Consider the following 15205-nt stretch of genomic DNA (forward strand, 5'->3'; position numbering starts at 1 on the left):
AAAAAAACAATTAAATAAATAAAGCCAAAGAACGAAAATAATATTGAAAGGAATATATTCAATATTGCTTATTGCTGTTACAAACTTGCTCCCTTCAACTTGGTAGGCCATGACACCGTTCCTGGATATAGCAGTCAGTAGTTTCAAATTAAAAAAAATACCTCAGTTCCAACCAGAAAAACAATGATTTAAGCAGTTGTCCCCTGGTATCTAAGTTTGCCTAATATTTACGTCGCAAAAAAATGCTAAAAGAATAAAAAATAAAGGTTCTAGAATATTGAATGACAGTGCTGCTGCACTCCAGCCGCACCTCACACATGGCTTTTTTTGCCAACGCAACCGGATTGGGGAAGTAGGAGCAGGGATTTAATGACGCTCATTCCCAGAGCATGCGTACCACAGGCATCTCGCTCGGATGCAAAATTACGCTCCGTGTCCGTGTGTTATTCCTGATCTGCGCATGCGCAAATTACGGGAGGAGCAAGATATTCAGGGAAAGTGGAATTTTCCCATCGCCGGAATCCCAGCCGTGTGAATTTGATTGTACAGCTGTCTCCCGCCGATCCCGTTAGGTTGAGATGTCCGCTGCCTCTTATGAACCACAAATGTTGGCAATTTCCTGGGCGAGGTGAGCGAAACTTGTGAAATCACAGGCAAATGGTACGGGCGCTGGCATATAGGCTTGAACAAACTGCCCCCACCCCCGCCTATGATGTTCATGTAGCTTAGTTTTCCTCTCCTGAGCTGCCTCCTTAGCATCCCAGTCACATGACTGTGATGTCACAGACCACTTCTACCAATCGCGTGTGGTCATGATGTCTTCTCCCTCAGGGGAGCCAAGAAGGCTAGTAACAACTGGGACTTGGTGGCCGTGGATCGTGGATCTGAAACCAGAGCGGGGCAGTGAAAGGGGTAAGCGGACCATTTCTCTCTACTTTTTCTAATCTCAAGAACGTGTGTCATGATAATTTGACATTAATATAAAGCATGATTTATTGCGAGCAAGCACACGTAGGAATATGTATAATAACATGTTATAATTTTAAAAATATGTTACAAGGTCACGATGTAGGGTGCGAACTGAGAAGCTCTGGTAATGGGGCGATATGTACAAACAAAAAAAGATATTTCCTAATTGAAGAACATGCAAGTTTGCTTTACAGAAAATGAATCTTCAACACGAGAAACAATAAATCAAATGAGATGTTCCTGCTTAAATGCAGAGGCCAAGTCTTGAGCACAGTCTGGCAAGTTCCAGGCAGGGCTCTTTCCCACACAACCACATGGCAAAGCTATGAGTGAAATATCTACTATTGGCATTTTGCTGTGCAAAGACTATTTTGAAACTGATTCTTCGATTTAACTGTTGCACATCATAAAAGGTGTTGAACAGCTTTTAAACCACAGCTTCTGCTCGGAGATAATTTACACACAAACGTATCTCTTTGCTACTGTGGTTGCATGGCTAAAGTTGAAAATGTGCTAAACAATAAATGCAGCAGAAGCAGGACGGTGACCAAAGTGGGCAGAGGCAGATCACCCGCTTGTACTGTCCTCTAGCTTTGTACAAGGGTGTGGTATGTTTTAACAGATCTATATTGCACACACACACCATACAAGTTTGTATTTGTTAACTGTCAAATATACCAGACAGATACATTCAATTAATACAACACTGCATGTTCAGCTGTAACTAAAACTTGCTCTATCAAAGAGTATGGCTTTATTTTTAAATTATATGTATGACCGGGACATCAGAATTAAATACTTAGCTATGCTGAGGCAAACAGGATAACTTTTTTTTTTACCAAAGTCTTTAAAACGACAAAAACAAGTTTGCAGATCGCACTTCCAAGCATATTCATTCAATTTTCTGCATTTTGGGGATATTAGGCGGTTTCATTCTCGCTTCACTTTGGTGGATGTGGGAGGAGTGAGGGAGAGACACATTGATTTTTAAAGTCAAGTTGGCAAGTTTGATACGTAGTGCTAAAACTGAGTGTGTTGTACTCTCGTCTTTGCAGCTCAAAAGAGTAGGAGGAAGTGGTCTGCACAAATATGAAAGACTCTTTAGATTATTACTGCTATTCTGTCAGTGTATTTTAGCCTGACCACCACTTTAGATCATGTGCAATGGGACATGGTTAGGTGCATGTCCATATCAGGGGGAGGAGGGCCCTTCCCGACCTGGGATAGAAGGCCTACCAGGGCTTATGACAAAGCCAATCCTACCTCAGAGATGGAGTGAGGGTGTTGAGGAGGGCCCAAGACCGCAAAACTCCCAATTTGTGCTTTGTTTTTTTCTGGTACCACTGTTGATCACACAATGCCTTGCACCCTCAATTCTGGCCAGAATTCTCTTTGCTTTATTTCAGAACTAAAAGGACCATCATGCCATGCAGTACTTGGAGAGCACAGCAGACCGCTGGAGAAAGCAGACGGCACCCATATAGATTCTGGCACTCAAGTGCATTTTAAATGAGGGAATCATTACTCACCACAGCTTAGAGCATGCAGGACAATGTTTCTACAGCCAGCAAAGAAAATAGCAGTTCAAAATTCTGCACACTCGAAAGAGGAGCAGGCTTAGAGGGGTTTATTTAGCACTCGCTACGATGACCCAGCCCCAGGGGTGAAGACCTGTATAGATTGGGCCTCAGAGTCAGCTGGGGCGGAGAGAAGAACAGAAGCAGGAAGTTACAGTTATTCAATTCCCATAGAAGAAAGGCAGAGGGAATGGTGCTCTGGTGAGGTCAGGAGGTGTGGAGGTGGACCGAGAGACCATGTGAAGTACATTAGGTGTAGCAGAGTGCTGTAGAGTCTGTGGAGGAGTTGAATAAAGGTGAAGGTGAGGTATTGCATCTGGGAGAAGGGTTCCAAGTGGAACAAGTGTAGCTGTGATTGTGAGAGTGTGGTAGTGCAGAAGGGAACATGGGCATAGGATGAGAGTGCAGAGCATGGGAGTGGTACAGAGAGAGATGTGAGAGAGGAAGGAGTTGTAGAAGAGGATGTTGGAGGTAGGGGGAAGTAGTCAGTGGATTGGGAAGTGATGGAGATATAAAGGAGAGAAGTATGGGCAGACCAGAGGAACACAAGAGGAGAGAAGGAAGAGAAAGGGAGGGAGTGAAAAGAACCGAGGGAGTCAGGCGGAGACAGAGGAGACCGTGAGATAGAAGAAAGGGAAGATGAGAAAGGGAGTGGGAGGAGAACTAGTAAATAGTGAGTGTGCAGCTGTAAGATCAGGGAAAGGAATGAGGGAGAAAAGGGATTTTCTTTTGACAAAATACAGGTACCATTCAGAGCATCACAGTGACAATTGTTGTGGTATTCTTTAACGCAGAACACCCTTAGAATGCCTCTTAGGGAGTAAGTTAAACCAGGCCTTAGACTGTGGGGCCCCCCATCGTAAATAGGGAAGATTTTATAGTAGGGTCACCAATATCCAGGATTCTTGCTACCCTTCGGTGGTAGAGAAGCATGGGTTAGGGTGAAGGAGCCCAGAAGAGATTGAGGGGCCAGTTAGAAACACCCATTCGTCAAGTCTACCTGCATTCTCAAGAGCCTTGTAAAGTCAATTTTAAAGTGCTGTTAATTAAAAACCTTTAACTGTACAGTAATTAATTGAAAAACTAAGGTGGTGAATGAGCTCTCTGAGCAAAACGACAGCACATTTACATGCACAAAAATATCACTGCGTAATAGCCCTCAATAATCTACTCCCTGACAATAAGCTGTGGTAAGTCTAGACCCCTTCTTCATGGTTTTGTCAATCGGACCAAACCTACCTCCTTCACTTGCTGAGCTAAAGCCACTCCTTCCACTATTAAAAATGCCCCAATTTAAAGCCCTATGCAGATTCTTTGGCTTGATTCACACTCCAAATCAAACAGTTTACGCAACAACTGGTGTCCTTACATGGGTGAAATCATGATGGGACCAGTGCTCCAGATAAGATTTGGAACTGCAAGCATTTTACTCCCTATTTTTGAAAGTTGGGAGTAAAATGATTTTTTAGGGAGTAAAAATGTAAGTCCAACTCCTAAAAATATGTTTTTATTAGAAAATGGAAATGTTTTATAATAATGATTTCTTTGCACCCAGTTATTTATGCCCATTAAAAATATACTTGTTTACTACTTCCAATCAGGCAGTAATAATACTAATTTCTTTCTGTGGTACCCCACGCACCACTTGTCCAAAACAGATCTATGGTTCTGTCTTGGTAAAGGCAAGGGCACAAGGTTCCACATGTCTGTTTCAGATTTTTTTTCTTTTTGTTGGGAGTATTTTTACTCCCTATTTTTTTAGAGTATTTGCCTATTTGTAGGGAGTAAAAGTGGCTGACACACCCCTTATCTGTAGGGCTGGATAAGACTGTTTGATTTGGAGGGAGAAGCCAGTAGAATAAAGACAGATTATCTGTATACGTAACATTGAGAAAACTAAGAGATACAAAAATGTGATGGTTTAATTATCTTTTTAAACTAAAAAATTACAACTGTCACAACCCAGGGAGGGATATTGACTCACCCGCTCCCTGAACCACAGAAACCAAATAGGAGCAATCCCTGCGATCTTGGTTGGCACGGGTGCCTGATTATAGAATCATAGGTGACCACGAGGCAGCCAAACGGGGCGGGGGGATTAGGGAGAGGTTGTGGATAGCTAGGGGTGTTTTAGGGGGAACCGGAAAGAGTGTTAGGGTGTTAGGCAGAAACCTGTGCAGTTCCCTTAGGGAACACTGCAAAAGATTTAGGACTACAGGTGTTAGCAGTAAACCCACTTGGTAGCAGTCTGTACCACCCAGATTTACCAGGTAGCTGTCGCTGAGCAGTCAGACTTCTCTCAAGAAGAGTTGGGCAGTATGCAAAGTATACACAATAGGCACTCAGACACAATAATACAAGCAAACACTGACCAGAGCTTTGGTATCAAAGTATATAATTATTTATTTAAAAACACACTGTTTGAAACACTCCAGCACTCTTGTAAAATATTCTAAACACAGTTACTATTGTAATATATACACCCCTTTTTCCTTATCAGATAAGTCTCAGTAAAACACCACTTATTTTCATATAGAGGTGAGTGCTTAACTAGATGGCACTTCAATAAGTTTGTGAAAAAGGGAGGGGAAAAGACAGAATATGGAAAGCTACACCACTCTAAGATTCAGGAACACTTAGCAAGGCAGAAGAGCAAAAGTCACTGGTGAGCCAAAGTGCAAAGGCTGGGCCCACTCTTAGAGAGAGCAGAGCACAAATGCGCCCAAGATCACACAGTTACACTAGGCTTAGAAAGTCTTGCAGAGAGTTCAAAAAGAGTTTAGAGAGGCTTAGGAAAGTTTAGCCAGGGTGTCCCAGGCTAACCCAGGTTCGAAAGCCGGGGGCTAAATCTACCCCGTACAGTCGGTAGCAAGGGAAGCCAGGCGGGACACAGTACCTTAAGTGGGAAGGATCCTCCAGCGGTGGCAGTTGTTCCTGGCAGTGGGTGCAAATCGCGTCGTCGTCCAGGGGAAGAGAAGATCTCGACTGGGAGGAAAGATGAAGGTCGTTGCACTGCCAGGGAAGAAACCAGCCGCAGAGTTTTCCGGTTAAAGGTGGTATCTTTTTGTTTTGCGGTCGTGGTAAAACGAGGTATCCCGGTTGCCGGGGTGCTTGGCACAGGCAAGGCGGCCACGAGGTACGTCGGGAAGGCGAAAAGACGGTGAAACTGGTTATCCCCACCAGTCAAAGGAAGAAGACTCTCTGGCGGGAGATCTCCTCTGTCATTGGGAAAAGTGGTGAGACGGTCCAGCAGGGCTCCACCGGTGGTGTTGTCGTGGCAGGTCGGCTCAGCTTCTCCCTCGTCGGATTCTTAGGTCCTGTGGCGACTTCTGAAGTTCCAGTCCCCAAAGCCCTGCTTTTATGCAGAAAACCCCCATTCACTCAGCCTAGCTGTCACTCAAACATGCTGCTCACCACATGGGCCAATCAGGACGGAGTGCGACTTGAGTTGCCTGGGCAACTCAGTCCAGGGTGCCTAAATCCCCCTCCACCCCTCCTAAGTACCCCAGACAGAGTGGCACCACTTTGGAGGGCTTCTGTGGAGAAGCCCGCCAAAAAGTGGAACAAAGGGCTCGACTTGGGTTGGAGTCACAAAAGAGAACACAAACGCCATTTTAGAATCAAGTTTTGGCAAAAAATACCAACCGGAGAATTAATATTAATTAAATAAACCTGCGGTATGTTGGAGGCTACCGTAAATAATTAAATAAAGGTAGTAGCCTAAAACAATGGGAAATCCCATAGAAAAATATTCGCGGTTGAATATAAAAAGTAGTATCCACTGCCACCAGCCAAAACTCGGTCAGGGGGGACGGAGACGTGCCCCCTCGACTAACAGACCCCGGGGCAATTGAATTGCCCCAGCCAGTACATCCACAATATGATGGTTTGTACTGGTTCTGTTCAGAATTTAAGACTAGTAAAGTCAATGGTGACTTTACATGCCCTGGGAGACAGTAGTCAGTACCAGGGTATGGAGTGTATACTGGGGGGTCACTATGACACCCCTGTGTTACTGCACTGAGGGTGCTGTGTAACACACATCACAAAAACACATGAAGCCCTATGGAGTAAAAGACCCCATAGCCTATTAAACACATCTAGATTCAAAGAAACACACTCAAATCATGTCCAAGAGGGAGGGTAAAAGAGTCTCACTCTTGGCAGGAGAAAAAAATAAACCTCAAAAATCCAGCAAAGCTGCTGGGGGACTCACTAGGTTAGGAAATTCAGCCTAAACAGAGAATTCTCCCTAACATAGGGTAACGTAATTGGATAGTGTTAGGCAGAATTCTATGCAGTACCCTTTGGGAACACCACACACATTTAGGTCTACAAGTGATAGTACAAATTCACCTTTGGTACAAGCCTGTACTACACAGTAAAGTGGTAGCGATGGCTGAGCAGCCAGACTTATCTCAAGAGTAAAGTGAGCAGTATCAATAGTTACACAAAGGACAGCAATTACTATGATTCAAACAAACACTGACTCAAGGTTTCTGAGTAAAAGAATATACATTTATTTACACATCAGTTATTAAACATTTCACTATTATGAAGCAGTTGAAAAATCACAACCCTAATACACTACACCACACCGAATAGATTCTCGACAAGTTAGGCTCAAAATGAAGTGTGAGCAAAATGGCACTCCAGTAATAAAAAGGGAGGGAAAGACAAAGTTAGACAGAAGTTGAGCAGCACCGAGTAAGTAAGCAGGGCAATCTAGAAAAAGGAACTACAGTGAGGACATCAAATCAAGAGGCCAGGGCCACAGTCAATGGACCAAAGTCTTTGCAGAGGATCACACAGTTCAGGGTAGTTTGCGGTTAAGTCTTTGCCAAGAGTTCAGAACGAAGTGGTTGGATGAAAAGTTACTTTACAAAATAGAGAAGGACAAGCCCTCGGATTGGCGAAAGATTTCAGACACTTCCACCGTGGCTGGACGAAACGAACAACCGGGCTAGCACAGTACCTTTAGAGCAGAAGAATGCTGTAGCTGAGGGAACCGTTCCTGGCAGGTCCTGCAGGCTCACGGTTCCTGAAGCGACTGTCGGACTGACAAGAAGGAGGAAGACTGGAGGGTCCTGCAATGCTCAGGGAAGAAACCAGCAGCAGAGCAAAGCGACAAATAAAAGGTGTGCTCCTTTAAAATCCAAGCATGGTCCGTTCCTCCTGGCTATCCGGTTCACTGTAGCTGTGCACAGCAAATTCGACCAGAGGAGGGAGGCCTGGCTTGCAGTTTGGCGAACTGGTTGTTCTCACCAGCACAAGGGGAGAAGATTCCTTGCAGATCTTCCCTGTTGTCGAAGTTTGGAGATTCTGACCTGCAGCAGGGCTTCACCGGGACATTCAGTCGTGGGAGAGGTCCTTTTCTGTCAGCTTCTCTCCGGTTCTCTCGATCCAGTGGCGACTCTGCCTTCTCAGTCCCAGGGACCTGCTTTTTATGCAGTGTTCTTCGCTTCACACAGCCTGGCTGTCAATCACACAGCAGAGTGGCTGTCTCGCCGGGTCAGTCACCAAAGCCAATCATACCAGAGTGCGAGATGGGTCTCCAAGGAGACTCTGCAGGGAGTCGCAAACCCCTCCCTCACAACCTGTCCCCCTCTGACATTTAGGCGCCTAAGGAGGGCTTCTGTGCAGAAGCCCGCCAAAGGTCGGCGAACAAAGGAATCAAACCTGGTTTGGCGCGCAGAGTAAAACACAAAGACTGTTACAAAAAGAAATGGCGAATAAACCCAGCCGTAACTGTATAAAAAAGTATATGGTCCAGCGGTTTTAAGTTCAAGGCTACTAAGATAGCCTAAAACAATACCAAGGCCATTTAAAATAACCGTGGTAGAAAAAATAGGGTATTTACCACTGCCACCAGCCAAATCTTAATGAAAAGAGAACGAAACAATGTTCCATGAGAAACGGACAAAAAGGGATAAATATTAACCCTTTTCCAGAACACTATGTAAGATAATTTGTACTGGGTCTGTGAGTTTTAAAAAGACTAATAAAGTCAATGGCAACTTTACATGTTCAGGGAGACAGTAGTCAGTCCCAGAAAATGGAGTCGGAGTTGGGAAGTCTGAAAAGACAACCCTGTGTCACTGCACTGAAGGTGCTGTGTAACACACAGTAAAAAGATGATGCCTATGGAGTAGGTGAAGCTCCACAGTCTAGGAACACAAGAACATGTTAAACACACACAGCAAAACACATATAAGAGTGGGAAAAAAGGCTCACACTCTTACCAGGTGAAAAAAATAAATCCTAGAAATCCAGCCAAGCTGCTGAGGGACTCAGTAGGTAAGAGAAATTAGCCATTCTGGAGAATTCTCCATAACAGATAGGATGGGGGACCTTAGGGAAATACTCTGGAGCCACACTTAATTGTGACTACTCACACTCCCCTGCACAGTTTCTGAGCAACCTAATCCTCTTTTAGCTACAACCTGTTCCACACACAGACTACATCCCACAAATGTGTGATACCTAACCTGAGTACACGAGGAGCTTGAAACGCCAGCCATCTAAGAAGACCTCTTTCAAACTCATGAAAAGCATAATGGCACAAACATAGAACGTAACATGAATTCATAGATGAATCATGAAAATAACCTAATACTCATGAAGTGATAAGCATGGGTGATGTCATGAAATGAAGGGAACCAAATATGAGCACAGTGACAAACCATGTGAAGTTTCAGTCAAACGTCCAGTATGTGCCTTCCAAACTTGAACATCCACATGTTAAACTTCACACGTGATCCTATACATTTGCAGTTCTTTCATTCTTTACTTAACTGAAGCCTGGGAGTGTCATAGACTAATGTGAATTATTCTGAATTCAAAAACATGTGTATACCATATACTTAGTACTCACCAGCAGACGGATTCCCCTGAACATGCCCTGGTCTCGAATAGGTACGAAGCGTAGTGATGGTTGTAAGAATCCCCCTGAGTCTCCTCTCTCCTTCAACGACTAATATAGCCAAAAAGGGAGAGCAGTCCCAGGGAAACCCTCTGGGGAAGAAAACTCTGTTGGATCCGATGAACGTCTACTTCTGGAAGGGTGATCAGCAATGCATATTCCTTGGGGATGCTCCAGGAAGCATGTCTAACAAGGTGTACAAAGGATAAACAGGTTAACCAGAAGAAGGATAAGGGACATTTAAAGGTGAAGGATGATCTAAATAAATGTACTATCAGAGAGATCTGAAATTATAAGCCGCGTCTATGTTCTGGAGGGCGGCGTCTTGGTAAATGTTGCTAATATAACAAACAAAGGTCAAGATATGAGGACAGGAAGAGAAGTGATAGAGACGGAATTGGGAACGTACCGGGAAGGGTAACGGAGGCAGACCTGTCGGCGGAAAAGTGAGGATGAATGCTATGAGAGGAAACCTGCCAGGAAAGGTGGCGGTTTCCGTGCTGCGGATACAAATCAAGATGTCAAGTAAGTTGTAAACAGAGAAAGGGCACTTGGAGTTGCGGTTCTAATCCTGTTCTACCCACCAGATGTATCTTTTGAAACCGACGAGGAAAGCAAGCCTGCAATGGCAGACAAATGGCAACAGGCTGAGAACAGAGGACCGGGATGCGGCGTCTCGAGCCACGGGTTGAAATAGTCTGAAATTGAGAAGACAGAGTTAGATCTTAGAGTGGTTAGATGGGAAGAACAGAGGAGGAAGCCAAAGCCTAGATTATCGCACTTATGAAGCGTTGTTGGAAGAGAGTAGCAACGCATCTGCGCATTGTAGCTGCAGGTTGATATGCCGTGCTCTGCAGAGGGGGCGGAGCCACCACGACCTTAGAGAATCGGGAGACTGTACTGCAACAGGCAACATGTGTCGCCATCTTGGGAGTAAAGATGGCCGACACCCATCTGCGAGACCATCGGTGCCAAAGGGACCATCGGTTCCTGAGAGATGTTACAGGGAGCCCCATGAGACGTCCGGGGCCCATGTTGCTCTATGTTGAATTTGGACTGTAATCAGTGCTGTAGCTGAACCTGACTGTGCGCCGGCTATGTTTACTGTCGCGCCTGGACTGAAAAGTGCTCACAGCCGGAGGCCGGGGAAAGCAGCCTGCCAGTGTGGACCAGCGTTCTCCCGCAAGGGGAAAATGCTCACTGCTGCAGCTCAGAGAAAGCAGCCTGCCATCATAAACCACATTCGTCCATGATGGCCTCCGCTCATGCCTCCAAATGTCAGTCACCAGCACCTGGCACCGGCGGAGGTGGGCCATATAAGCCCATTCAGATGTTGCATGAGGCAATGTGCGCGGGCCCCCAGACTCCGGGGTAATGTAGTCCGGGATTCCAGAAAGTTACTCCAGAGCTTCTTAGCCTGACACTAATGGCTACGGCCACAATGGCAATTACCACATGCCCCCACAATCCTGACATTAATACAATTTCAACATATTGTGAGCAGGAGACGGACCCAAAGGACGTCCCACAGCAGTATATTTGTGTACATGGAACTGATTTATATATGCTTTCCCTGGATGCACTGGTCCGCTGTATGTCCTGGTCCATAGTAAGATGGCCACCACCTTTACTGATGTACCCGCCAGCTTCAATGTTCATCTTCTGGCTCCCCTGCCCATCCCGACCGAAGAGCGACCTGATTGGCCACACGCTGGTTCAACCGAGCTGACCCCGGCAGCTGCAGCTGGCCAACCCCAAGGTCAACACACAAGGCCAGTTTCAACCGTCTCTGCCAGTCTGCAAGATGACAGTAGATCCAGCTCTCCAGGTATTGATGCTTTCCCTGGATGCACCCTGGATGCACCAGTAGCTGTATGCCCTGATACATAGTAAAATGGCTGCTGCCTTTACTGATACACTCAAAAGCAGCAGCGTTCCTCTCCTGCTCCCCTGCCCACCCGGAACGAAGAGCGACCTGATTGGCCACAAGCTGGTTCGATCCAGCTGACACTGGCAGGCGCAGCTGGCCAACCAAAAAGACCAACACACAAGACCAGTTTCGACCGTCTCTGCCAGTCCCTGCCAGATGAGTCAGCGCACAATCTCTTCAGGCTCTTCAAGCGTTCCGCATTACAAAGGTAAGCCTATGCACTGACTTGCAGCTTGCACCTCGGCATCACCGCATAGCACTTTGTGTTGCACTGTAATTTTCACTGGCACCACACATCACCCTGCCACAGCTCACCACCTTTCGTACCAATGTTCTGCTACAATTACCAGCATTTTTCTGCCATCTCTAGCCGGACACCCTGCATATCACAGGTATGACGCGCTTAGAAATAATCGGCACTGTGCCCACTTTGCCTCAGCCGACCACCGCCGCCTTTCCTACCACTGCTATCCCCAGCAGGCCACCCTGCATGCATCAGACCCCCTCCTCGCTGTACTCGGGAGAGACTGCTATGTGCCCACACTGCCCACATCACCTCAGCCGACCTCCTCCCTACCAGCGCTAATACTTGCAGGTTACCCTGCATGCAACAAGACTACCACACTGCCACGCACAGGTTTAGACCGTCTATACCACCTTGCCACCCGCACTCACTCGGCCAGAGGCTCACCCCATGGTATCTCAATACATAACTTATATCTTGGTTACTGTATCTCAGTCATCAGCCCTGCCCAATGAAAGCTGGCATTCCCCACAATTATAGAAAAATAACCAAATAGAAGACACCAATGGACACACCCCAGTAGGGAATGAGACCAGGACCAAGTGCAACTGGGTTAAAGAAAAGACTTCATATAAAGTTAAATAGGGCACGCAGATGACTCTGCTACTCCGAGAGCGCTCTGCCCAAGACACAAAAGTTACACATTATATTAGAAAATCACGGCATCTATGACGTGTGCTATAGGGGGTACAGTCAGTAACGTTGATTGCACAAACAGGGACTGGTCAGTATGTTGCACATATGGATGATGTTCCTTGATTGGTCGGTTTCACCTTGTAACTTCGTAGAGCACGCGGGTCAGCTGGGCTCATCTGGGAGGGGTGCGGGGTCAGGTGATGTCCACGTCGCTGTGATTAACTCTATTTAAAATTTGCCCTTTTGGCCACACATATCTTAGAACAATTCATAAATCTCAACATGCAATATATATATATATATATATATATATATATATATATATATATATATATTTGATTAGACGTTTGACCTGAGCAATAAAACTAAGGGTACATCGGTCCATGTGTCTTATCTAACACAGTATTTCAATATCACATTTACCAAGTATCTCCTTATATGTATTAAGAGTGTTCTTACTGTTTGTTAGTACAAGGAGAATATATGGCCACACATGGGATTAGTAATAGGGGGTGAACTGGAGTGGAGTGTGTGATTACTGCAGTGGAGTGTGTGATTAGGGAGCTTGTGGTCTATATTTCTTTAGACTGGGTCTGCTAGGGCAGATTTGTGGATACGGATGGTTTTTTCCTGGGCAGTGGTGTAAAAGGAAGAAGAGAGATACAGTGTTTAGCTCATTACAGTTCACGCCCAATGCTTCCGTGAGAACAGGACAGCCGCGAAGAATGAAGGGGAGAGGTGCAGGCCTGCATTCAGCGCTTACATGAGGCCTACTAGAAAATAGAGTTGGTAGTTAACAAGATTGAGTCTTGTGGCTCCTAGGCCATGCACAGTCATGGTCATTCAATGGTGGCCCCACACCTTGGCCAGAGGTGCGCTGCCAACCGCGGAATGAGCATATCATGTGCGAGGTTAGGAATGAAGGGGGGCCTGGGAGACCCTTCCTCGCTTACATTTCCCCCTTTCATTACTTAAGTAACGAATACTGTAACTCTCCCAAAAGTCTCTGTTCGGCTTCTTCAGCTACTGCTTCGTCCCATGCAGGGGGTTCCCTTTCTTTGCATCCAGGCCCGACATACCACCCTAAGGCTCTGCCTCTCCGTGCATAATCATCAGGGGTACAAGTCATGTAGATACACCCCCGTGCGCCTCCAGATTTACCCATACTTCATCATACCATTCCAATTCCCGGGGTTCCTTAATTGAGGTGTGCCAGAGCAGATCTACAATGTACCCAGTGTTATATATCGCAGTCATTCTATATTTTGGTTCTGAATCTTTTCCTGTTTGGACCTTGGCTTCTTGTGTTATCTGTACTACTCCTGCTGCGTTGCCCATTGTCATTGCCATTGTCAAAAAACAGGTGAACGCCACAGCCACCTCCATAGCTTACACAAATAAGCTCATCAATGCCTGCAAAGCCTTCCTTTCGCCTTCCAGTTGCATTACATTAGCCAGAGCGCTAGTGCTCTCAAACATTGACTACTGCAATACTCTTTCTTGCCACCTCAGAGCGCAATTTGAACAAACTACAGGTGCTGCAGAATAATGCCCTCGGAGCGGCTCTGAGTATCCCGCGGCATTCGCACATCTCCAGCTTCAGACAAGATGCCCATTGGCTCCCTGTATGAGACAGAATTACCCTTAGATCTCTCGTCATCGTCCACAAATGCTTCTCTAATGACGCCCCCAAATACTTGGCAGACAAGTTCAACAAACACACTTCAACTAGACCAACCAAAACACTACTCTCACTGCCTATACATCCCCAAATTCACTTAAGAAAAGCGGGCGGCTCCAGCTTCCCGGTCCTACCCGCCAAACAATGGAACGCTATACCTTTGAACCATAGAGCAGAACCATCCTTTTGGACCTTCAGAGCAAAAACGAAGTCATGGCTCGCCAACAAAAACTCTACCATTGTCTGACACACTAATCAATGTACTTTAATCCTGTGTCTGCCTCTCGACCACCATGTAACCCGGTCAATTGCACTTACTGTTATCATCTTGTATGTCTATAATCTGTTGTAACCTGCTCTAAGTCTCTGGCGCCCAGTTACTCCAGGGTTCGGCACGCTGTATAAATAAAGAAACTAAACTAAACGTATCTTAGCACAATTCATAAATCTCAACATGCAACATGCAGTATATATATAGTTCATTAGACGTTTGACCTGAGCAATAAAAGTAAGGGTACATGGGTCCAGGTGTCTTATCTAACACAGTATTTCAATATCACTCATGGGATTAGTGATAGGGGGTGAACTAGAGTGGCACACGGGTGAGAGGCATGCAACTGTTACATCAAAAAAAGTTTAGGGTTAGGGGGCTTGTGGTCTATATTTCTTTAGATGGGGTCTGCTAGTGCAGAGGCAGATTTGCAGAGACGGATGTTTTTTTCCAGGACCAGGCTCTGGCCCGGTCACACACAGGGCAGTGATGTAAAAGGAAGAAGAGAGATAGAGAGATACAGTGTTTAGGTAGTTACAGTTTGCGCCCAATGCTTCCGTGAGAACAGGACAGCCGCAGAGACGGCAGAGGGGAGGAGGTGGAGGGGTTGGCATGCTGGCTGTGCACGGAGAATGAAGGGGAGCGGTGCAGGCCTGCATTCAGCGCTTACATGCGGCCTACTAGAAAATGGAGTTGGTAGCTAACAAAATGGAGTCTTGTGGCTCCTAGGCCATGCACAGTCATGGGTCATACAATGGTGGCTCCACACCTTGGCCATAGGTGCGCTGCAAACCACAATGAGCAAATCATGTGCGAAGTTAGGAATGAAGGGGGGGCCTGGGAGACACTTCCTCCCTTACACCAACAAACAGCCTTCTCCAATACTGACCCGACTTACCTTGGCCCCACATCAAC

The 15205-nt window shown here is 46.0% G+C and overlaps 1 protein-coding gene across 3 annotated transcripts in view; it reads left to right on the plus strand.

The window, feature by feature from the left end:
* The first annotated feature begins 436 nt into the window (after positions 1-436).
* The window catches only part of LOC138526072 (uncharacterized), a 139859-nt gene continuing 125090 nt past the window's right edge, over positions 437-15205 (plus strand). The window contains exon 1 of one of the 3 annotated variants that reach the window (XM_069636409.1): positions 437-912. In XM_069636409.1, coding sequence (XP_069492510.1) covers positions 813-912 — 100 coding nt within the window. In that variant the 5' untranslated portion in view covers positions 437-812. The remainder of the gene's footprint in view (positions 913-15205) is intronic. The other 2 variants (XM_069636407.1, XM_069636408.1) reach the window with 2 other exon arrangements.

Source organism: Ambystoma mexicanum, chromosome 7p (genome assembly GCF_040938575.1).
Source record: "Ambystoma mexicanum isolate Mex_15411 chromosome 7p, UKY_AmexF1_1, whole genome shotgun sequence".
NCBI lineage: Eukaryota > Metazoa > Chordata > Amphibia > Caudata > Ambystomatidae > Ambystoma > Ambystoma mexicanum.